Source organism: Pteropus medius, unplaced genomic scaffold (assembly GCF_902729225.1).
Source record: "Pteropus medius unplaced genomic scaffold, Ma_sr-lr_union100, whole genome shotgun sequence".
Lineage (NCBI taxonomy): Eukaryota > Metazoa > Chordata > Mammalia > Chiroptera > Pteropodidae > Pteropus > Pteropus medius.
The window spans coordinates 13,097,730-13,122,378 of record NW_024355205.1 but is presented as its reverse complement, the minus strand read 5'-3'; the positions used below and the strand labels follow the sequence as shown (position 1 = coordinate 13,122,378).

The window sequence follows — 24,649 nt, the reverse complement described above, 5'->3', positions numbered from 1 at the left end:
TAAGAGAAACTGCCTTTTTTTCTTTGAGTGTACAATGGTGCTAACAATACATACAACATATAAAAGCAGTTTTCTGCCACAGTCTTGATTTGTGCTAAGGTGCCAGCAGTTTTACCCAGAGTTGCTTCTACAACATCAATGTAAATGTTAACGCAGTGAAAACAGACAAATAAAGCCTTATTTGCCTATGAAAATATGTTTAATCTTATATATATCCCCTAAAGTTGTCACGGGATCTCCTAGAGAGATTTTGAGAACCCCTGCCATAGGACTTTAATTATCTTGACGAACTCATATTGAGAAGAGTTGCTTCAAAACTATAAAATAATCAACTCTGACAATGGTGAACATAATGTGTCAATTTCTTAATCATTCTTCCTGTAAACATTAATTTGCCATTCTGAGATATGAAAACGTCTGTGATTTTTTTCCTACAAAACAAAGTCCTCTTTAAGAAGTTCTTTACCTTTGTGGACAACACTGTAATTTCCCTATCTGTTCTAGGTTATTTAAAGTAATACACAAAAGTAAGAAAATATAAACATAAAGGGATTCATACAATGGATATTAGATGGGCCTGTGAAATCTTTTTCCACTTTAAAATTCTGTAACTAAGATCACTTTCATGCATGTCTGATCTGCTGCTAATCACAATACAGGGTATTATTCTTTTATTTATAAATACACAAAGTAACCACTGTATTGTACTGATACAACTGTGTCTTCCCCCAAACTGTTAATAAATACGAAGGTCTTGGTAATAACTTTTTCTGATTCTTCCCTTAAAATATGACAGCACAGAAATATACAAATTTTACAACAGAAATATACAGATTAACTTAGTATTAGTACCTGGAAAGAGATGAGAATTTTGTAGCCCTAAATTTTAATGTTTACTTGCATATATACTGCTATAGTAAGCTTATAACTTGATTTATTATTTGATCAATATGAGCATTGTGAGAAGGATTAGCTACCTGGGCAGATCTGAACAATCTTAGTTTTTATTAAATTAAACCTATTAATCAGTAAAAGGTAAAGCTTTATAAATAATGTTTTATTGCTCTATAACAATAACCTGTTAAACCAATTTTTCCCTAAGCATCTCTACATATTATGTACACTAAAGCTTCAGAGTATCTGTGAGTTTAAAAAATTGTTACGAATTTTAATTCTATAAATCAGAGAATTTTAAAAGTAGCTTTAGTTGGTCTATGACTGTTCTATATTGTTTGTCGTCAAAGTTATAATGAGTGACAAGACTACTATATAGTGAAAACTCAAAACAGAACTCCTGTATTAAGTTATAAAATGTATATATGTCCTCCAAATTTAACTTACCTAGCAGCTTGAACTGCACTTAATTGAATTCCTTGGTTATCACTTGAAGCATTCTATAAAAAATAAAACAGTTTTGAAATAGATACACAATATCTAGTTAAGTCTAAGAAATGCAATGAGAAGAGGCAAAAATAACTCAACTTACTTGAACAATAGCTTCTAGAGAGGTATTTTGCTAGGAAAAAAGTTAAAAAGAAAACTAAGTTAAAAAGTCACCTTAAAATTCTATGTTTATGTAAAATATTTCACTGGTAGTTTTAAGTTACCAGAATAACAATAACTTACCACTCTATAATCGCCATCTATATCTGAGTCTTCACAGATATCTTCATGTGGTACATTCCTTCTCTTTAAGAGATGTTCATCTCTTTTATTCTTTAAGGGAAGGACATTAAATAAAAAAAAGATAAATACTTTTGTACAAAGGTTAGGCATTCCTGGGCCTACAAACTGAAACATGAAGTGTCTTTTAGAAGTAAAATGAAAATGTAGAAAAATAAACCAAATTGTAAACTAAACACTTAAGCAACACCAATTTGAGCCCCAAACCCCAAATATTACATTTTCAATGAACTGTGAACTATGTAAAAACAAACTAAAGAACAACAACAAAAATTGATTAAGAAAGAGTGTATAGTTTTAGCCAGAACCAAACACATATATTTATTTAAAAGTACTAAACTTTTAAAATTCATCTGGAGGCTTCTCTTTATCACCTAAAAACAAAGTAAAAAAGTTGGGCAGTTCTAAATCAGACAAAAAAAAAAAATCAACATTGCCTTAACAAAAATCAAGGCCCACTTGAATTTCACTTAAAACGTTTGGGACAAATTTAAAAGATATTCTCAACAACTTTAATATCTGAAAAGTTGATGAAATTTATAAGTAACAAGCTCTTTTCGGGGTGTAAGTAGCAGAACTATTTAGTATAACTGAATACCTATGACTTATACTTTATGTAAATCATTACAAATTGCAGAAGAAAAAAATCATCTGATAACTTGTTTATCTCTGTTTTTGGATACTGGTCAAGATATATCTTGGCAACTTCAATGGCTTGCCAAATTTAGTCAAAATCTTTCAGTTTTCAAAAGAAAAAAATACTAAGCACTTGAGATTTAATATACACTTGGTATCTTCTATATATGCTGTAATGTTGTTAGAATGATGCTTAGAAGTACCCAATATTAATCACTTACCTTCCTTAATTCAACTACAACTTCATTTCGTTGTCTTCTCATAGTCTACAAGAAATTAAAGAAAAACATTTTTAAAAAATCATCTCAAATTCCATCGCACAAAGAAAACCATTATTAACATTTTGATGTACCTCTTATCTTTTTTTGTAGTCATATAAGTAATAAGGTCATATTTTACTTATAATAAAGATCACATTATACAGAAGATTTTCTATCTTCATTTCACATTCGTATTCTCAAATACTGAAAATCTCTTTGAAATTAACAGATCTATAATACTGAATATCATAAATTTAAAAAACTATAATGTAAGAACTTTAAAAATATAAAAGATACAAAGAATAAAAGAACCAATAATCTCATCCCCCATATAAACCAAGACAAGTTAAAAAGTAAAACATGTACAAGGTTAGTAAATTCAATTGCTTTAGGAAAAAAGGTGAGGAGCCTTTCTGCTCATCCCGTCTTTTTCTCTAAAAATAAACACTATTAGATTTACTGTGATTCTGACACACTTATGTATTTATTCTGTTCTTCGCCTTATTTTAACTTTATTTATAGATTTTAGAGATCTTCCATGGTGGCATATGCAGATCTATTTCTTTCTTCCTAATAACCACATAACTATTCTATCATGTACTGAAACCATATCTTATTTTTAAACATGTTTTTCTCATTTTAAAATCACCTAACACATGGATACATTCTCACTATAAAACAGTCAAAGTTCAAGTTCTTTCTATGTTTGAATTCACCTCATTCTAATGACTGCACATGCCAAGACATATTAAGTGGAAAGAGTAAATCATAAATACATAGATATCTAATAACTATCTCAAATTTATGTCCAAATCCAAACTTTTGATCTTTAACAAACACGTATTTTATCCCATCTCATATGGTTTATATGAGTAAGATTATGAGTTCTTTTATTCTTTGTACCTTTGTTTTTTATAAGATACTTTATGTTCTTGTTTAAAAATATTAGGATATATCCAGTTTTACTAAGGTCCAAGTATTAATTCAGTATTATAATAAGGTCAAAGAGAATTTCATAAAATGGCAACTCCATCCTTCCAGTTGCACAGACCAAAAATCTTGGAACCATCCTTGATTCTTCTTTTCTCTCAAATTACACATTCGATGTTAGCAAATCTTATTAGTTCAACTTTCAAAGTTTATCTGAAATCCAACTACATATCACTGGTCCAATTTACTATTATCGCTGTTCTAGATTATTGCAGAACTCTCCTAACTTGTATCCCTCCTACTCTTGTCCTCCATTTTCCTTCCCAGTCCATTCTTATCATAGCAACCAAAGTAATCCTCACAGGGAATCTTAATTTTTGTGTTCCATGGACTCCTTTGGGAGACTGGTGAAATCAATGGATATCTTCTCGGATAGTGTTTTTAAATACAGAAGATAAATGTGTAAGATTACAACAAAGAAAACCAGTTATGTTGATAGTTGTCAGAATACATAAATATGAAAACACAAATGACAATATACGGATTTCATTATCACATTAAATGGATGTAGCAGTAGGTCTAATGACTACCATAATTTCAAATTAATGATAAAAAATGTTATTTCATATCTGACAATAATAATAATAATGTGATTTTTATTGGTGGCAACAAAGTCATAGGTAACTTTAATAAATACTGAGGTTTTATGGCTACTTTATTAAGTGAAGTGTGGGCAGAAAAGGGGTTTTCTACAGAAAGTAACCTCACGGGATGATCTCATGATAAATTCCTAACTTGGCAGGTTGTGGTGGGTAGTCACGCCCAAGGCATAACTTTTTTAGTAAAAAGTTTATCTTTGCCTTAAACAAAAACTATTTCTGTGAATTTTGGTAACACACCTTTGAAATGCCAGAAGTAATACCCGTCAAAGGCATAACCATCCTTAACAGAGCACATAATCTTGTTAAGGATCCTGTAATCCAACCCCGCCTTGCTTTCTCCCACCTTCACGTAATCTTATTTTCCCACTTTAATTCCAAGAAATTGCAAACTGTTATTAACTGGAGCACTTGAGATTCTGCTTCTTGTCATCAGTTTTGGCTCAAATAACATCTTATAAAAATTCTTTACCCTCCTCAATTACCACCACTCAGACCTCAGCTCCTATCATTCTCTCCACTCATTCTGCTGTATTCTAATTCTGCTCTCCCTTTAACACAATGGAAATACTCCCTAAAGCCTTCACTAATACCCTACACAGCAACTCCAAAGAAGATGGACTCCAGAGCCAAATTGCTTGACTTCAGTTTTTAGCCATACTACTTACTAGCTCTCTATGCTTCAGTTTCCTCATCTATAAAAATGCCTACTTCATAGGATTACTTTAAAGGTTAAATAAATCAATATATGTAAGTGGCATGTAGCAGTATGTGTTAGCTATTATTATTACTGCTACTGCTATTTCCTTAGAATGTAATGCTCTTCCCCCACTACAAGCAGTGCTTACTCCCTCTTATCTTCAAGTCTTCCAAATATCACCTCCATGGTAAGGTTTCCCCCTTCTTAACCATCTAGCACCTCTCCATCTGGATACTCTCTATTCTTCTTCCCTGCTTTATTTTTCTCAATACTACTTATCACATTCTTATGTATTATATATAACTTAATTTGCTTATTGGTGCCCTCCTCCCTCACTAGAAGTTTTCTATATAAAGAATAAGTATTACTCTTTCTCAAAATGTACTGGCTAATCTTATATGTGAAGAAATCTTTACGCCAATTTTTGACCAAACTAATTTATTCTATTGTTAAGTGATACTTTGGTGATCATTTGAGCTTTGGTACAGGCAGGAATTTAAAAATACTATGATTCAATTTAAAAATATACTAATAAGTAAGACAGGCTGCAAAATGAATAAAAATAATTAGTCAAGTATTACAATATGAGTTTCAACATTCATTTATTTTAATCATTAGAGCCTTAAGAGATAAGAAATATTTCTTTTTACAAATAAGGAAACTGAGGTTTAGAGAAATTAAATTACTTGGCCAAAGGCCACATAAGTAGAAGTGGGATAGCCAGGATCAGAATTCAGACAGTCTCATACAAAGCCAATTAACCACTGAGGCACATTTTCTCTCAGAAGTCTTGAAAGAGAGTTCAAGCCAATTTTAGAGACTATGGTTCACACTGAAAAAGTACAATTATCCAGACAATGGGCTTTGCAGTGTATCACAATATAAAAACAACAAATAACTCTAAGTAAACGATAACGAAAAAACTATGTCCTATGTCTCACGAAAGAAATTAAATCTGTAAAATCCACTACTTAACAGATTGTCCAATAAAATGTAGACTTCCGAAGGACAGAGATATTTCTAGTCTAAGAATTAAAAGTTTTTGTAACTACTTCAACTAAAAAAGCAGGATTAAGGTATATAGGCTTTAACTACTTTTTAATAAAACTATGAAATAAATCCAAAACAACTACTGCATATTTAATGCCTATATATTTATACCCCAAATTTCTTTCTTCCCATTACATTTTATTTATAAAACAGAACTTTTATATTTCTTTGATACATTTATATTTCTTTGTAATACATTTACAAAATTCTAAATTTGGGCAAAATAAGACATGATGTTAAAAAATTCAAACAAGTGAATCTTATAGAACATAGAATGCTACTTCTACCTAAAAAATGCAGTTTTTTAATTTAAAAAATTACTATGTGTCCACCACTGTGCTAGGTTCTAGGGGTTAAACACTTTCTCTGCTCTAATGGGGTATAGCTCTAGTGCTTTCTTTCCAAATTATAGTTATTTAATTTCTAATTAGTGGCTATTTAATTTCCAAGTTACTTTTTACTAATCTATAGTTTTTATTTAAAACTCTAAAAACTATTAAGACATAATGATATGATAATAAACTGAATGATTTCTTCTTTCCAATTTACTGTTTCAGGTCTTATACTTATGTACTAAACTCATGGGTGTTGGATTTAAAAAGGATTTTATGAATTTGACCTCAACAGCAAGGGAAGTAAAAGCAAAAATAAATGAATGGGACTATATCAAACTAAAAAGCTTCTGCACAGCAAAAGAAACCATCAACAAGACAAAGAGGCAACCAACTGAATGGGAGAAGATATTTGCAAACGACACCTCCAATAAGGGGCTAATATCTAAAATATACAAAGAACTCATACAACTCAACAACAAACAAACAAACAATCCAATTAAAAAATGGGCAGAGGACTTGAATAGACACTTCTCCCAAGAAGATATATAAAGAGCCAACAGACATGAAAAGATGCTCAACTTCACTAGCTATGAGCAAAATGCAAATCAAAACCACAATGATATACTACCTCACACCTGTCAGAATGGCTTTCATCAACAGGACAAGCACTGGAAAGGTTGTGGGAGAAAAGAAACCCTCATATACTGCTGGTGGGAATGTAAACTGGTAAAGCCACTATGCAAAACAGTAAGGAGGTTCCTTGAAAAATTAAGAATAGAATTATCATATAACCCAGCAATCCCTCTTCTGGGTATCTCTCTAAAAAATATGAAAACATTTATATGTAAAGATATGTGCACCCCAATATTCACTGCATTATTATTCACGGTGGCCAAGACATGGAAACAACCAAAATGCCCTTTGAGAGATGATGGGATAAAGAAGACTGGTACATAATACACAATGGAATATTACTCAGACATAAGATGAAACACTGCCATTTGCAACAACATGGATGATTCTTGAAATTATCACGCTAACTGAAATAGGTCGCACAGAAAAAGTTGAGAACCATATGATTTCACTCATATGTGGGATATAAAATTGAAAGCGAGAAATGAACAAGAAAAACAGACTCACAGACCCAGACAACAGTTTAATGTTTACCAAAGGGAAGGGTAGGGAGGAGGTAGACAAAGGTAAGGGGGTCAAATATATGGTTGACAGAAGGAAATTTAACTTTGGGTGGTGAACATAATGCAGTATATATATGATGTAATATATGACATATTACTGAATCGTATCTATATAATTTTGTTAACCAATGTTGCCCCAATAAATTTTAAAAAATAAAGTGAATGAAATCTGGATGTTTTAAAGTTTTTTGAGTAAAAGTTTGGGTTTAGATCAGTAAGGACTCAATCTTGCTAGAGAAAAATATTTAAAGAAGTTCTTTCTAAAGTTAGTCATACAAAAGATAAGGAATATAATGCTTTAATTTTATTTCATCCAGCCTGTCATTCATACTCTATGAATGTTAATCCTTAGGTTATAGCACAAAAAACAAAGACAGTAAGAATTTTTAAAATTAATCAGGCATAAGATCTTCTATGAGGTGATGAAATATATTCTAAAACTGGATTGTGACAATGTTTGCATAGCTCTGAAAATTTACTAAAAACCATTAAATTGTACACTTAAAATAGGTAAGTTTTATGCAAGGTAAATTATATCACAATAAAGTAATTTTAAAAAGGTATATATATCCACATATACATATCCTCCTCCTCATATAGTAGTAATATGGATTACTACTATTTACTATTTAGAGCCTGCTGGAAAGCATTCACGCAATCATTCAAATATTAATTAATCACCTATATGCTAAGCACTAAAAAGTACAAAAATCGACAAGACATAGCATATCCAAAGCCTTAACAAGGTAGTATGACACAGAAATACGATAAAGTAGTAATAAGGCCTAACATTTAGAAAACATTGGTTGCCAAATACCATTCTAAATGTTACTTAATTTTACTCATTTAATAAATGTAATGTGTTATAATGTGCATACTGCTTTTGACAGTAGAGAGACTAAGTAATAAAGGTGAAATGTAAGCTGCTTCCTTAAGACTAAGTGGGAATTCATTTAAAGCGAGGCATTCCAGGTAGAAAATATAACAAAAAGAGAGAATTATAAAAGATTGCATTTGCAGGATCTGTTGAAGAATGTCAGAATTCAGGAATGAAAAAAGGTAGACAAGGAGCCAAATCGATGTCACAAAAAGTTAACTGACACATTTTCAGAGAAAAGTGAGTTACTGGTGTTTTCAACCCAAATAGTCATCGCATCCTACACATACCTGGTAAATATAATAGTTGTTCAATCCAATAAATATGGTAAACTAAATGCTAAAAATATATAACTATGAAAGCCTGTTTTCCCATTCCTTTCCTATTTCTCTCTCCTTTCATCTTCACTTGATCTCTTCTGCAGCAGCCATCACAGTGCTTATTCATGCCTTTGCCAAATAGTATATATGTTGTCAAATTGCATGTGACTAGCAAATAAATCCCAACTTTACATTTATGACGATAAAACAGAAATTCTGAATGCTTATTGTTAAATATTGTGGATTTATTTCTAAGAGATAGTATTTGTTAATAGTGGTAATAAAGTTTTAATTCGCACTACTCGTGACGAGCAAAAGTCTTCATAAGCAGAATCAAGTTCTTTAATGAGTAAAAAGATTTGATGATTAAAGGAATTTGAAAGTAAATTCAGAGAAGGCCAGATTTAAGTTTGGCAAGGATAGTGGGCAGTTTTAAGAAATAATTTTAGTCTATAGATACCATGCTTTAAAATGATCCACATCTAAATTATAAGCACTGAAACTTATTAGCAAGAATATAATTTTAAAATGACAAAAATGTAAGCAACTGTTAACAGTTGTTAACTCCAAGGAATGGGATTACACTAGAGTTCCATTATCCACTCATATTGAAGCAATAGGGAAATGTATTAAATTCAAGTTATATCTATCTATTGGGAAAAGTTAGAAAATAAACATATGAAGAACAAGAAAAAGTGGAATTTCCTGCATTTTCTATATTCGCCTATCTTACACAAGAGGTGTGGTGTGTGTATGGATAGACAGACATTACAGGATAAAATATATGCACTCATATATATATCTCCTCCTAAGAGTTACTACTATATGGCTTTACTACTCCACAAGTTCCAGCTCTACATTTAACACAATCTTAGGCAAGTTATGTTTTAGGGCAATAATTCACTCATCTGTAAAGTGACAGAATTAAACAGATCTTTTATGCCTCAAAAACTGCATCAGTTTTATCAACTTCAAAAAACAATGTTAAAGAATATTTAATTGCCATTTGTACAAGTTACTGTGCATGGCAATAACTTCTATGCTAAAAATCCTGAAAAAGCCATAGCTGAAAATTGTAAATAATGAAGAGCTATTTTGTGGCTCTGGTATAGCTGCTTAGTGTTTTCACATTTTGCACCTTTTTTTGCCTTAAATTGTAAGTGTGTGTGTGTGTGTGCGTGCGTGCGTGCGTACGCGCGCGCGCGCGCGCTGGCAAGGAGGTTCCCGGTAGGGGAAAAAAAATGCTTAAGAAATGACCGTAGGTTTGGTGAGACACATATAACCTCCTCGGAGATGAAAAAAGCTGCCAAGGTAAACTTTCAGAATCACTTATAGAAAGTGATTAAGGACAACATAGAAAAATCTGTTATAGTAAACAAATTCATAATTATGTTTTATATGAGCAAAAGGGAAGGTACTCCCTTACCTTTTAGAGTTAATGGATTATAAGGGACTGATCAAATGCTGGCAAGAAAGATAATTTCTCTTCAAATGATTTGAGTACTTTACAAAGGAAATAAAATTTCAGGAAGGACAGATTGAAAAAAACTCAACACATGGGAAAGACACTGGGAAAAATTACAGAGAATAAGAAACAAAATGAGATTCAACCAAATTAAGTCAGTAGAGCTCAAGCTTTACATCATTGCTAAAGAAATCTGATTTCTCTGCTTATCTGATACTTTCTCAGATGAGAAAAAATAATTCTTTTCTTCCATTTATAAAATAACAGAATAAAATGAAATATGCAAGAGATTAAGGAATGTTTTCTTTGTATATGAACATAACTCAAATTCATGGTTTTGTCACAGAAAAATCTACACAAATAGCATTATAAGGTTTTCAACTGAAAAGAAATCACTTAAACTATCTCATTTTATAAAGAAAGGAACCGAAGTCCAGTGACTTCCCCAATAGCAAGGATCAGATTATCCTGGCCCCAGTCCAATGCTGTTTATACTACACTACATTACCCTACCCTACCTTTTCATCCTAGGTCTACGTTCTGTTATATATCTCTTCAAATAAGCTACCTTTCCTTCTTTTTATTTTCAAAATATTCTCTTTGTGAACTTATATTCAAAGACTTCAACATAAGCAATAGAAAAATCTTCATTAAAAGGCAAATTATTATCAGTAATATTGTAATAACTATGTATAGTGCCAGGTGAGTACTAGACTAAACAGGGAGAATCACTTCATAAATTATAAAAATGTCTAACCACTCCGCTGTACACCTGTAACTAATATAAAATACTGAATGTCAACTGTAACTGAAGTTTTAAAAAAAGCCAATTTATTGAATTACTTTACTAAAGCACCATTTAAAAAGCGTAACTCTAGTTGTGCTTACATTCTAAACAGATGTGTACATCTACATAGAAAGCCACTCTTTAGCCCAACAAATGTTTACTGACCACCTATGTGCCAAAATGTTCTCAGTGCTAAGAGTCCAGTAGGGAACAAAAATCCCTGCCTTCATGGAACCTACATTTTAAGTGTGGGGAGAGACGATAAATAAAACTAAAATATACAGTATGTTAGTGATAAACACTGGAGAAAAAATATAAAGTCAAGAGGAGGAATAATTTTAAGATCTCTTTTAATATTTGCAAGCAAGCCATGTGAATATTTGGCAGAAAGTATTCAAGGTAGAGGGATTAACAAGTAAAAAGGGCTCAGACATGAGAAGAAAAGGTAAGGCAAGGAGTCCAGGGTAGGTGACATGCAGTGAACAAAGAGGAGTAGAAAGTGGACGGCCCTGTAAAGATTTTGGCATTTATTCATTGAGATAGAAAGCCACTGATGGGTTCTGAGCATGATAACTAGTACTCCAGGTAAGAGATAATAGCTTGGACCACCAGAGTGATAGCAGTTGAGATCATGAGATGTGGATTCTGGATATATTTTGAAGATTGAACCGAAAAATGCTGGACTGGACAGGACTGTGAAAGAAGGTTTTTGGCCCAAGCAACTGAAAGATGGAACTGCCATTTACTGAGATGGGGCAGACTGAATGATTAACAAGTCTGGGGAATAATATCACTTTTGAATATGTTAAGTTTAATATGCTTATAACGAATCAAAATGAGATGTCAAGTAGTCAACTGAGTCTAGATTTCAAGGAAGCGGTTAGGACTAAAAATACCAATTTAGAAAGTTGGCAGTGTATAAACAGTATTGAAAATCAGGAGCTCTGATGGGATTACCTATGGAATGAGAATAACTTTAAGCACTCCAAAATTAAAAGGTTGGAGACCAAGAAAGAACAGTCAATGAGAGAGAAGGCAAAGAAATCTGTGTAAATCTAAGATCGAGCAAAAAAATTTATTTTTTTCAAGGAAGTATAATTAACTATATCAAATGGTACTGACAGGTCAAATAACGTTAGGACTGAGAACCACTGGATTACTGAATATTCACTTATTCATAAAGTATTTTAACACAGCGAAACAGCATTAGACAAACAAAGGTTCCAATATTTCCCCCCATCTACTATGAATTCTGGTCTGTTTCTGTTACCATGTATTCCCATCCCTAGACACTAAATAAACTTAAAAATACTACTCAAGACTTAGAGCTTCTAACTCACATTCTCATTTACCATGCTATAGTATTGTACCTGAGTTAAGTTACAGAAAAGCGAGCTACGGTATGTACAAAACATGATTTCTTCAAATAAAAACAAAACTCACTCTAGCTCTTTTTTTCTTAAGTCACTCAGCAAAGTCCCATTTCTGACTATGTCATAATATTTCTGGGACAACAGACAACACTGACTAAATCTGTGTAAACTGGCCATAAGGGTTCCCCTCTATTAATACTGAGTCAATGGGGTAGACTGCATTTTAACATATATATATTCCTAATTAATCACTTCTACAAGAATGAATTTAAATTAAAACTTTCAACCATATGTCCAATACCTAAAAAAGTATAGAGTCATTGATGCCCATGTATTATTTAATGTCATATTAGCTTTAATTTTAAAAATAAAAATGTCAAAGTGTTATAGATGTTACTAAAATCTCACACACACCTCAACCTTCTCCCTCTTCCCCTTTATTTTCTCCCCAGAAGCAACCACTTTTTTGAATATGCTTAACTCTTATGGGTGTTTTTACTGCATGTCACCACATCTATAAATTTCATATATTTAAGAATTTTACATGAATATCATGCCATCCATCTTTTTAAAAATACCTTATTTTTTAGAGCAGTTTTAAGTTCATAGCAAAACTGAACAGAAAGTACAGAGAGTTCCCACATATTTCTTTTCCCTTCACCACTATCAATATTCCACACCAGAGTGGTACATTTGTTAGAACTGATGAACTTACACTGATACATCGTCACCCAAAGTCCATAATTTATATTAGGGTGTATTTTGGCAAATGTATTCACCATTGTAATATCATACAGATTAGTTTCAATGTCTTAACATTCCTCTGTACTCTGCCTATAAACCTTGGGAACCACTGATCTTTTACTTTTACCTCTATAGTTATGCTCTTTCAAGAACGTTATATAGTTGGATTCACACAGTAAGTATGCTATTGCACTGGCTTCTTTCACTTAATAATACATATTTAAGGTTCTCCCATTCTTTTCATGGCTTGATAGCTTATGTCTTCTTTATTGTCTGAATGTACCACACCTTATTTATCTATTAATCTACTGAAAAGCATCTTGGTTGCGTCCAAATTTGGCAATTATGAATAAAGTTGTTCTGCGTGGACATAAATTTTCAATTCATTTGCATAAATACCAAAGAGTGTGATTAATGGATTATATGGTTAAGAGTATGTTCAGTTTTGTAAGAAACCGCCAAACTGTCTTCCGCAGTGGCTGTAACATTTTGTATTCCTGCTTGCAATGAATGAGAGTTCCTGTTGCTTCACATTCTCTGCAGCATCTGGTGTTGTTTTCTTTTTTTTCTTTTAAATTGTGGTAAAATACACATACCCTAATACCACCTTAACCATTTTTAAGTGTACAGTTCAGTAGTGCTAAGTACATTCACAGTGCTGTGCATCCAATCTGCAAAACTTTTTATCTGAAAAAAACTAAAGCTCTATCTTTATCTATTAAACTCCCTATTTCCCCCTTCCCACAACAATCTTCAAGCTACTTTTTGTTTCTAAGAATTTCACTATTCTAGAATTTCGCACAGTATTTGCTTTTTGTGGCTTAGCATAATGTCCTCAATGTTCAGCCATGTTGCATGTGCCAGAATTTCCTTCCTCAAGTTAGAATAATATTCCATTTTATGTATATACTACATTTTGTTTGTCCATTCACCCACTGAAGGACTTGGATTGCTTCCTTTTGCCGACTGTAAATAATGCTGCTATGAACGTAAGTGTACAAATACCTTTTTGATTCCCTTTTAATTCTTTTGGGTATACACCCAGAAGTGGAAATGCTGGATCATATGATAATTCTATTTTAAATTTTTTGAGGAACTACCATACTGTTTTCCATAGTGGCTGCACCATTTTTCATTCTCACCAACAGTATACAAGTGTATCAACTTCTCCACATTCAATACATGTTATTTTATTTTTTAGTTGATGGCCTAATGGGTGTGAGGTGGGCTCGTTGTGGTTTTGATCTGCATTTCCTTAATGATCTGTGATGTTAAGGATCTTTTCATATGCTTCTTGGCTATCTGTATATTTTCTTTGGAGAAATGTTTATTCAAATACTTTGAACATTTTTAAATAGGGTTGTTTTGTTGTTGTTGAATAGTAGTTCTTTATATATTCTGGATATCATCCACATAACAGATTTGCAAATATTTTCGCCCACTTCACTGGTTGCCTTTTCACCATGTTGATTAGGTCCTTTATGCACAAAATTTAAAGTTTGATGTAGTTCAGTTATCTTTTGTTAGCTATGTCTCTGGTGTCTTCCAGGAGTTTCATTGTTTTAGGTCTTACATTAGGTCCTTGATCCTTTTCAGTTAATTATTATATATGTTGTTAGATAAGGGTCTAACTTCATTTTTTTGGCTTATGGATATCAAATTTTCCCAGCACCAATGTCCTTTTCCCACTGACTGGTCTTGGCACTCTTGTCAAAAATCATTTGACCACGCATGCAAGGGTTTATTTCTAGACTCCCTATTCTATTCCACTGGTCTAAATGTCTGACTTTATGCCAATATCACAGTGTTTTGATTACCATAGCTTTGTACTGAGTTTTAAAACCGGGAAGTATGAGACCTCCAACTTTCTCTTTTTTCAATAAGAGAAACTATTAACTATTCGGGATCCCTTAAGATGCATAAAAATTTTAGGAAGAACTTTTCTACTTCTGCAAATAGCACTGCAGGGATTTTGATGGGGATTGTATTAAATCTGTAGATCACATTGGGTAGCACTGACATTTAACAATAAGTCTTCCAATCTATTAACACAGGATCTTTCCATTTATTTGTGTTTTCTTTCTTTCAGCAACATTTTGCAGTTTTCAGTGTAAAAGTCTTTCACCTCATTGGTTGTTTATTCCTAAGTATTTTATTCCTTTTGATGCTATTATAAATAGATTTGTTTCTCCATTTCCTTTTCAGGTTGTTCCTTGTTACTGTATTTTGATTTTATGTCCTGCAAATTTGCTGAATCATTTATTTTTTCTAACAGTTTTTTTTGGGGGGGGTGGTGATCTTTAGGGTTTTCCACATATAAGATCTTTTTCTTGCCTAATTTCTCTGGCTAGGACTTTCAGAACCATGTTGAACAGACCTGGTGAAAGCAGGCATCCACACCTTCTTGTTCCTGGTCTTGAAAAGATCATGAAAAGCTTTCAGTCTTTCACTATTGAGTATGATGTCTGCTAGACTTCTCATATTTGGTCTTTATTACGCTGAGATAGTTTCCTTCTATTCTTAGTTTGATGAGAGTTTTATCATGAAAGGGTGAATTCTGTCAAATGCTTTTTCTATATTGAGATTATGTGGTTTTGTCTGTTCGGTTAATGTGGTATATTACATTAATTTTCATATGTTAAACCATCCTTACGTTCCAATAATATAAATCCTTCTTGGTCATGGTGTATAATCTTTTAATATGCTGTTGAATTCAGTTTGCTAGTATTTTGTTGAGAATTTCTGCAATACTACTCATCAGGAATAGCAGTCTGCAGTTTTCTCATGTAGTGTCTTTGTTTGGCATTTGTACCAGGGTAATACTGGCCTCATAGAATGAGTCTGGCAGTGTGCCCTTGTCTTTAGTTTTTTTGGAAGAGTCTGAGGGGAATTTGATGTTAATTCTTCTTTAAATGTTTGGTAGAATTCACCAGTGAAAACATCTAGTCCTGGGCTTTTCTTTGCTTGGAGATTTCTGATTGCTGATTCAATCTCCTTACTAGTTAAAGGTCAGTTCAGATTTTCTACTTCTTCGTGATTCAGTCTTGGTAGATTATGTTTCTAGCAATTTATCTATTTCATCTAGGTTATCTGATTTGTTGGTGTGTAAGTCATACATATCTTTTTGCAACTCTTTTCTCTATAAAACACATGACAAGTAAAAACATCTTACATGTGGAAATGCCAAAATATGAGTACAAAATAACTACTCTAAAAGTTCAATAAAAGGAATAACACTAATTGTTATGATGAAGGAAAACTTAACTGAAGCCTGAACGCTTAAATTCAACCTGGAAATGCAGGAGAAGAGTCTAAGATGACGTTATACAGATGAGGGAATTATAAACTAAAAAGGTTAAGAATTAATCTGGTCATACACAGGCATATCTCATTTTATTTCACTTTACAGATATTATATTCTTATCAACTTTGAGGCAAGACCCTTCACCAGCAAAAAGAAGGCTCAGATGATAGTTAGCATTTTTTAGCAATAAAATATTTCTTTTTCGCCTCAGTGTTTCTCACCTGGGATGATTTTGCCACTTGGGACATTTGACAATTTCTGAAGACAAATTTTGGTTGTTACAACTGGGGGAACACAGTGCTACTAGCATCAGAGCAGAGACAAGGGATGCTGCTAAATATCCTACAATGTAAAGTCCACAGACCAAGACTTATCTGGCCCCAAATGTCAATAGTGCCAATGCTGAGAAACTCTGCTGTTATCAACTATGAGCTATTTTCCTGAGAACCCAAATTAAGTTCAAATATATTAGAAAAAATGTATAAATAGAAAGAAAACATTCTAAAAGATTAATAGCAGTAAGATTATGGCTGATTATTTTATTTTTCCATTTTTCTAAAGAATTTCTATAATTACCATGCCATCACCATTTCAAGAGAGAAAACTTGACTTAGAAAATTTAATTTAGTCACAAATTGTAATCAGAGTACGCTCCTGTTCTTTTTTAAGTTTCATTTAACTCCCTCAAGTATTTACTTAAGTGCCACTAATATACCAGACTCTATGATAAGAATTAGGAGAGGTGTACAAAATAGACAAGGTCCACAGACTCAGGGAACTTACGGTCTGATGGGAGAAATTAACATTGAATAAATACACTAACAAATTCTGATCAGTGTTCTTAAGGAAAACAATAGGTGGTTTCAATTAGCTTGTTCAGGGATGGCCTAAGTAAATGATACTGAAGATTCAAAGGATGAGAAATAACCAGACGGGTGAAAAAAAGGGGGACGAAGGTAAAGGGATTAACGATTAACGCAAAGTGGGAAGGGCATTATGACAGTAAAAGCAGCATGTATGAAGGGCCTGAAGAGGAGAGGGCTATCCATGGATTAGTTAGAGGGATTAAAAGATGAGTATAGTAACTAAGGGAGAAAATAAATTCAGAGAGGTAGGAACAGATAGGAACTAGATTTGGCAAGGCCTTTAAGATCTCAGTAAGGAGTTTGAAAGCCATATGTGGTGGGAAGCTAATGAAGCAGAGGAGAGGTGTGATTTAATTTACTTTATTTTTTAAAAGAGCCATATTTGTTATTTCATAAAACAGAAAAGAGCCAATAGTAGAAATAAGGCAACCACTGTGGAGATAACAGGTAATAATGATTTGTCCCAGATTTTAAGTGAGTAAAAAGTTAACAGAAAAGAGTGGAGTGACATTACCTAAATAATGTAATATTCAACCCTAAGAGAAACTTCTCTTTCCAGGGACGCTGCTGCAGAAGCAGGCAAAAGATGTTCAGCATTATGTGACCCCCCAACCCCCACACCCAATATCACAGCTGACTGGTGGTAGGGGTGAAGGAGAAAGCCAAACCATTATAAGGCCAGCAGTAAAAATAATGTTTCAGCTTGGGCTGAATTTATTAGCTCAATCAGATTCTCTCAGTAATTTAACACAAATATAACGCCTAAGACAGCATCTGGAAAAATAAAACAGTAGCTGAGTTAGTGGCTGACAGAGCAGTACAGCAAAATCCATGAATCTCTACCACCAAGACACTCCTACCTGAAGTATCTTGGATGCGAGAAACGGTTCCTTAATTTTCCTAACACCCCACCCTTATTTGACCTAGTCTGAAGACAAGTGCTCCTTGCATTCTTAAAAGCTTCATCAAAACAAGCACCTACTATGGTAGGATTTTAATTTTACAGAAATTGAAGCTAAAAAAATTAAGTTTTCCTAATGGCGTACAGCTAATGAGATGCAATCCTAGGTCTTCAAAAAACCCCAGCTTTTCCACAAATCTCAAGGGAAGAGTTACTGAACACCAAACATTTAGGATGTCCGTTCCCTTCAAATTTGAGGTATATTATTTATTGTAAATTTGAGTTTAGGAAAGAAAGATAAGGGATCTATTACACTAGCTTACAGTGGCTGAATACCCCCCACAGGATCAGTTCAGAGCAAGTATCTGAGAAACCTTGACATGACAGAATGTAAACTATGAAAATAGGAATTTAGCCTATGTTATTCATTGCTCTATCACCACTGCTTACAAAAGAACCTTGGACACAGAAGCTGAACAAATGAATTCTATACAGGGGAGGGTAGACACAGAAGTCAGCAAAAAAGTGCTATTAAGAGTCCGTTCACCTACGATCCTCTGGTAGTAGAAAGTTGTTACAGTCCCCACTTACTTAAGCTATGCAAGTTTATTATTTTTTTTTAACATACAGCTTTATTGAGATATAATTCACACACCATGCAATTCGCCCTTTTATAGTGCACAACTCGTGGTTTTTAGTACATTCAAAAGCTGTGCATCAATCACCATCATCTAATTCCAGATTTTCTTCTTCACCACAAAAAACCGCATACCCATTAGCAGTCGAGTCATTCCCCATTTTCCCTTGTCCCAGGCCCTGGCAACCACTAATCTATTTTCCATCTCTATGGATTTGCCTATCCTAGACATTTCATATAAAAGAATTATAGAACATGTGATCTTTTGAGTGGCTTCTTTCAGGCAGTCTTATGTTTTCAAGATTCATCCATACTGTAACATGTAGCAGTACTTCATTACTTTTTATGGCAGAATAATACTCCACTGTATGAATGTACTACATTTTGTTTATCCTTTTATCAGTTGCTGGACATTTGAGTTGTTTCCATGTTTTGGCTATTATGGATAAGGCTACTATGAACAGTCATGTACAAGATTTGTGCAGACTCTTGTTTTCAATTCTCTTAGGTTTATACCTAAGAGTGGAATTGCTGGGTCACATGTTTACTTTTTGAGTTTATGCCAAACTGCATTCCGAAGTGGCCGCACCATCAGCCATATATGAGGGTTCTACTTTCTCCATATCCTCGCCAACACTTGTTTACTGTCTGTCCTTTTGTTTACAGCTATCCTGGTAGGTGTGAAGGGGTATCTCATTATGGTTTTGAGATTTATTTCCCTAATGACTAATGATGTTTATCCTATTTTTTACTTGTTTACAAGTCCTAAATAAGCTTTTTCATCATTTAAAGATAATACTGTTTTAAAGATGGAGAACAAAAGAGAAAATTATTCAAGATATTGATAGGAAAAAATGTGAATACTTAAGTAAGATGTTTGAGAAAAAAGTTGATCAACAATGGGCTCAATTCTACAGATATATTTGCGATACAATGAACATCTCCACATAATTTTCAAAGGCAAAATAAGGAACCATTCTACATTCTACACTACTGGATAGTAGTGCTTTATAATTTTGTCCTCAAAAAGTTTCTTCTTCCTTTCTTCTTACTCTATTGGACTCTTAATTCTTTTGGCAAATCTGGTTTAAGTGGAGTTACCAACACCCTTCCCAATCTACAACACACACGTGCAAGCACATAAACACAGGTGGACACATAGCACAAGACCTTTTCCTAGCCAATCACAGCACCATATTCCTCTGCCCACAGTGATTAATTCAGGTGTAAGGGTGCATTCAAATCTTGACTGATCAGAGTCCTCTCTAGACTTTCACTAGTACTCTTATAATTAATGCCACCAGGACTTACCAGGTTATGAGACCCAGATTCCCCCACTATGCTTAAACTAATTGAGCTGGGTTTCTGTTCCCTAAAACATAACTACACAATATTAAAAAATCAGATCTTTCAGCCTAAAGCTATCAGACCTAACTTTCAATACCAAAATTATGGAAAAAAGTTTATGGTATCCGTAAAGCCGCTGTCCTAAAGAAAGCCAGAAAATACTAGGTTTCATACTTACTAAAGAACCAAGAATGATGTAACGATTATTTGAAAATTTTAAATAAAAATCTTTGCTTGTTTTTCTGGACCACCAACAGCTGGGGAAAATGGCTAAAAAGGTCCAGGATAAAGAGATAGGATGCGTGGCAAACAGGAGAGGGTCATTTAATACGATCAAGTAGAAACTACCTGTAAGGCTTTCAGGATACAACTACTATAACTAAATAACTTTATATAACACCTGCTTTAAGAAACCACAGACATGCTATAAAAACTTAACCAAGTATTAAGAGTAGATACTGGACAACTAACATTTACACTGAAGAAAAGGAAACTGAGATAGACATTTTTTTATTAGAAAACAAATCATATTCTATCACCAAATTATGAAACATCATATTATCTTAGGATTCTGACTTTTGTTAACAAAAATTTAATGAAATTCCAGGTTTGCCAAAATACAACCATTATTGAAAATGTAATTTTTCAGTTGAATGTAAATTAAATTTAGGGTAAAAGTGAAAGCTAATCAAATGTTGTTCTAATAGTAAATAGTAATAGAAAAAAGTTTAGCATTTTAAATAATTAAGCTAATCTTGTATTACCAGCAAATGTCTAGGACCTTAAATCGTTCTCATTATGGATACTAAATAGTGAGAATTAGAGCTATTTTCTGGGTTACAAAATCTACATGAAGTATTTACAAACCCACTTACAACACAGGACTAGAAAAATGAAGTTGGAAACTTGAAACAATTTGGTTGAAGCACATAGGAAAAAGAAGGCTTTGACTTGACTGCTAAAGAAGGAAAAAAGGAAGCATTCCCCAATTCATGTGATGCGATTTAATTATGGTGCACACTGGTACAAAAGGAACTGTGAACGAAATGTTATTCTGACAGAGAACACATGGGGTTATTTGGAGGTAGTGTATGATGAAGCAAATTGGTAAACTAAAAAGAGCTTCTTTTCATTCTGTATATGCATTATAGGAACTGTTAAGCATGTAAATGGTTTAGAAAAATTAGGTTAATTTCCATAACTATTAAATGGACAAACCAGGGTTCAAATCCAGATGTAAGTGACTCCATCCATAGTCCATGTTCTTTAACTGTGACACTATAAAGCCTTTTAGGAGCCTTTATTAATTAAAAGAGACAGTCCCCTGTAACAGAAGCAACAATAACAAAGACAGTGCTTCTCAGTGTGTCCTCTACGGGGACAACTGAGACCTTTTCAGAGGGTTGACAAGATCAAAACTACTTTCACAGTATCACTACTAATACTTTCTTACTGTGTTAACATTTGCACTGCAATACAACGCAGTAGGTAAAACTTCTGTTCTTTTAGCTTGAATTAAGGCAATGTCACCAAGTTTTATTAGTATTAGTCATTGTATTTCAGTTAAAAAAAAAAAGCCAGCTCACGTAAGAACATCCTTGATGAAAAACTGGCCCTTTCTAAAATTTTGTCATAAAATAGGAATTACACATAAACCATAAAGTAGGGATTATACATAAACCACTTTTGCAACATACCGACTTCTGCAGTAGTATGACTGTCTCAAGGAAAAAGTATTTGTGCAATTGTGTGAGTTGTGAATTGAACTAGCTACTTTTTTCATGAAACATCATTTTTACTTGAAAGAATGACTGACAGACAAATCATGGTCATTCAGACAGTGTATGGCAGATGTTCTCACAAAAATGAGCAAAGTGAGTTTACGGCTTTGAGGAAAACAACTTACAGTATTTGCTGCTAATGATAAAATTTGAGCTTTCAAGTGAAAATAAGAATTTTGGAAAACTTGTATTTATCACTATGAGCTTGACAGAGTCCCACTATTTAAGATTTTTCTGATGAACTATGTAGTGACACTAATAATTGAATTTTCATTCTATAATAAAGTGTGCCAGCATTTGGAAGAGCTACATAACTCGGTAAGCAAATATTTTCCAAATGACCAATACATGATGTTACAAAATCGGGTCTGAGTAAAAGATACATTCCAAGTGCAAGAAAGACCAATGGATGTCAATGTAACAGAGTTAAGGTGGCTTCAGATTCCACATTGCAACTAACCTTTAAGAAACTATTTGTGGAGTTATGATATAGTATCAAAGAATAATTTCCCTAATATCTGAAGGGTATTAAAACATTCCTCCCCTTTCCAACTGCTTACTGTATGTGAAGGTGGATATTCTTTATATACTTCAATCTAAACAATCTATGAGTTAATATTTTTAAAATTATTAGTTTTAAATTTCTAAAATGGTAACTATTGGTAGAAATCCACAAACAAAGCTCTTTGAGGATCCTCAATTTTTAACAGCATAAACAGGTCTTGAGTTCCAAAGCTTTGAAGACTTCTGAACTAAGGTCATTATAAGCACATGTACGTTGTCCTTATTTAGTAGGTGCCAATATAAATATTGTTCTCACATTAACTGTAGAAAAAAGGAGTCTTCCCCAGCCTTGTCTTTTAGTAAACCTATCTGTAAAGCATAGTACATGGATTGTGTTTCTCTGGAGTTTAAAGCCCACAAATGATACACAATTTCTAAAAATCTCTCTGGGAAAAAAAAAGGAAACATTGAATACTATACCACATATAACACTGAATATTATACCACATGGACTATGCTGGGTGCTTTTACATATAACCTTTTGGTCAACTTTGAGATCTCTTACAAAGGCTATGAGACGTTAAAAGAGAGGTAATATGACACAGTATAAACAGGATAGACTTTCACACACCTGATTTAAAATCACTCCCTTGAATGTTATGCTATTAAGTCTCTTGAGTTTTTCTTCTATAAGAAGAAAATGAGAATACAATTAAAAGCATGTACAGCAAGTACTCAAGAGTTAGTTCCTTTCAATCCTATTTTTCCTCTCTTCCAAAACTAAACCAGTGAGGACCAAAATCATCATTTAAAGTTAGATTTGACAAGCTCTCATTGATTACAGGTCTCACATAGATGAATGCTGCCCTAGTAAACATTTAAAAAATATTTTAAGGACCTACAACAATCACTATTAGGCATTAGGAATCAATGTTTAAAATCTACCTACACATTTTTTCTAAAGTACTTTCATTCTTTTAAACCTAAATCATTCCTACAATTCTTCCCAATCTTATATATTCATTTGAAATACTAGTGAGTATGAAAAACAAAGACATCCATCTTGATATCTCTAAGAAAATACCAATGAAGCAATTGTGAAATTGGTTATCTTGTAAAGCAGAAAAGTTGGCAGGAAGCACAAAAACAATTATTTAATTCCCAACTATATTGCTATCAAATATTACATATTGTCACATGCTTGGACTACTCTATGAAAAATTAGACAGTAGTTATTTTAAGTATAGTAGATATGTTCCAAGATTTGTGATGAGAGAGGTCAGTCTCTAAAAGTTAACAAGACTTAATAGCTTAACAATGCTTTTCACTCTGTACAGTACAACAAATCACCAAGGCCATTTCTAAATGACACAATAGCTGATCATTTTTCTAATAGCTGATCAATTAATTAAACTGTTGCCAACCAAGCAAATATTTTTTCTTTTAACTTCAAGCTTACTTGATATTTTATGTTAAATGGACAATCATAAGTTTCCAGTTATATATTTTAATATTCTTTTATTTTCAGGGTATGTTTTTTTCCTCAAAGTTGTGTTTTTCTAAGATCTAATTATTCTTCAAAAATAACTTATGCTCTATTCAACCTGGATACTCTGAGAACTTCTATACATAAACCAAATGAGCTTAATTTGCCCTATTCTGACAAATTTTTTATTTGAAGTTTGGTCACTACCCATTTCCTGTGTTGCATTGTGCATACCTTCTCTATGGTTACTATTCTCAAATTAATAATGATGATCCTCTAACACACTGCATGAAAGCCAAGCACTGAATATCACCTGAGAGTTTCTGTAAATTATTTTAAATGGATACTGACATATGCCTTCTTTGATGTTTTTCAAGAAGTTAGCATGACCACATTTTAGAGGAATCAGAATGGTAGAATGAAAGATAGGAATGAATATCAGATCAGAAGCTATGAGTCAGTTTTAACAAAGTTTTAACACTTTGAAAATATGACTTTAGAAGGGTCGCTAATGCCCCAGCCCAAACTACCCTTCAATGAGCAATGACATATCTCTACCTTAAAAACTTTCGCCATTAACTGTAAGTTCAACTTAAGTTATAAATGAACACAGAGGAAAAAAGCCAATTACAAATAAAGGAGTTTAAGAAAAAATTACACTGAATCCTATTAAATCTCCTTCCTAAACAGAAAAACTAAAGGTGATACAATGCTTGGAGAACTGCTAGGCATCTTCCTAACATTAACATATTAATCTATATAACACTCATGAAGCAGATGTCAAGAACCTCTAGTTTTACAGAGGAAA

At 33.0% G+C, this 24,649-nt stretch overlaps 1 protein-coding gene across 3 annotated transcripts in view; it reads right to left on the bottom strand.

Annotated features, from left to right (window-relative positions):
* The window catches only part of KPNA4 (karyopherin subunit alpha 4), a 53,564-nt gene that overhangs the window by 25,521 nt on the left and 3,394 nt on the right, over window positions 1–24,649 (bottom strand). For all 3 annotated transcript variants that reach the window (XM_039857429.1, XM_039857428.1, XM_039857430.1), the window contains 4 exons: window positions 2,541–2,585; window positions 1,627–1,716; window positions 1,487–1,516; window positions 1,342–1,394 (listed from right to left, as the gene is read on the bottom strand). In XM_039857429.1, the coding sequence (XP_039713363.1) occupies window positions 1,342–1,394; window positions 1,487–1,516; window positions 1,627–1,716; window positions 2,541–2,585 (218 nt within the window). The remainder of the gene's footprint in view (window positions 1–1,341; window positions 1,395–1,486; window positions 1,517–1,626; window positions 1,717–2,540; window positions 2,586–24,649) is intronic.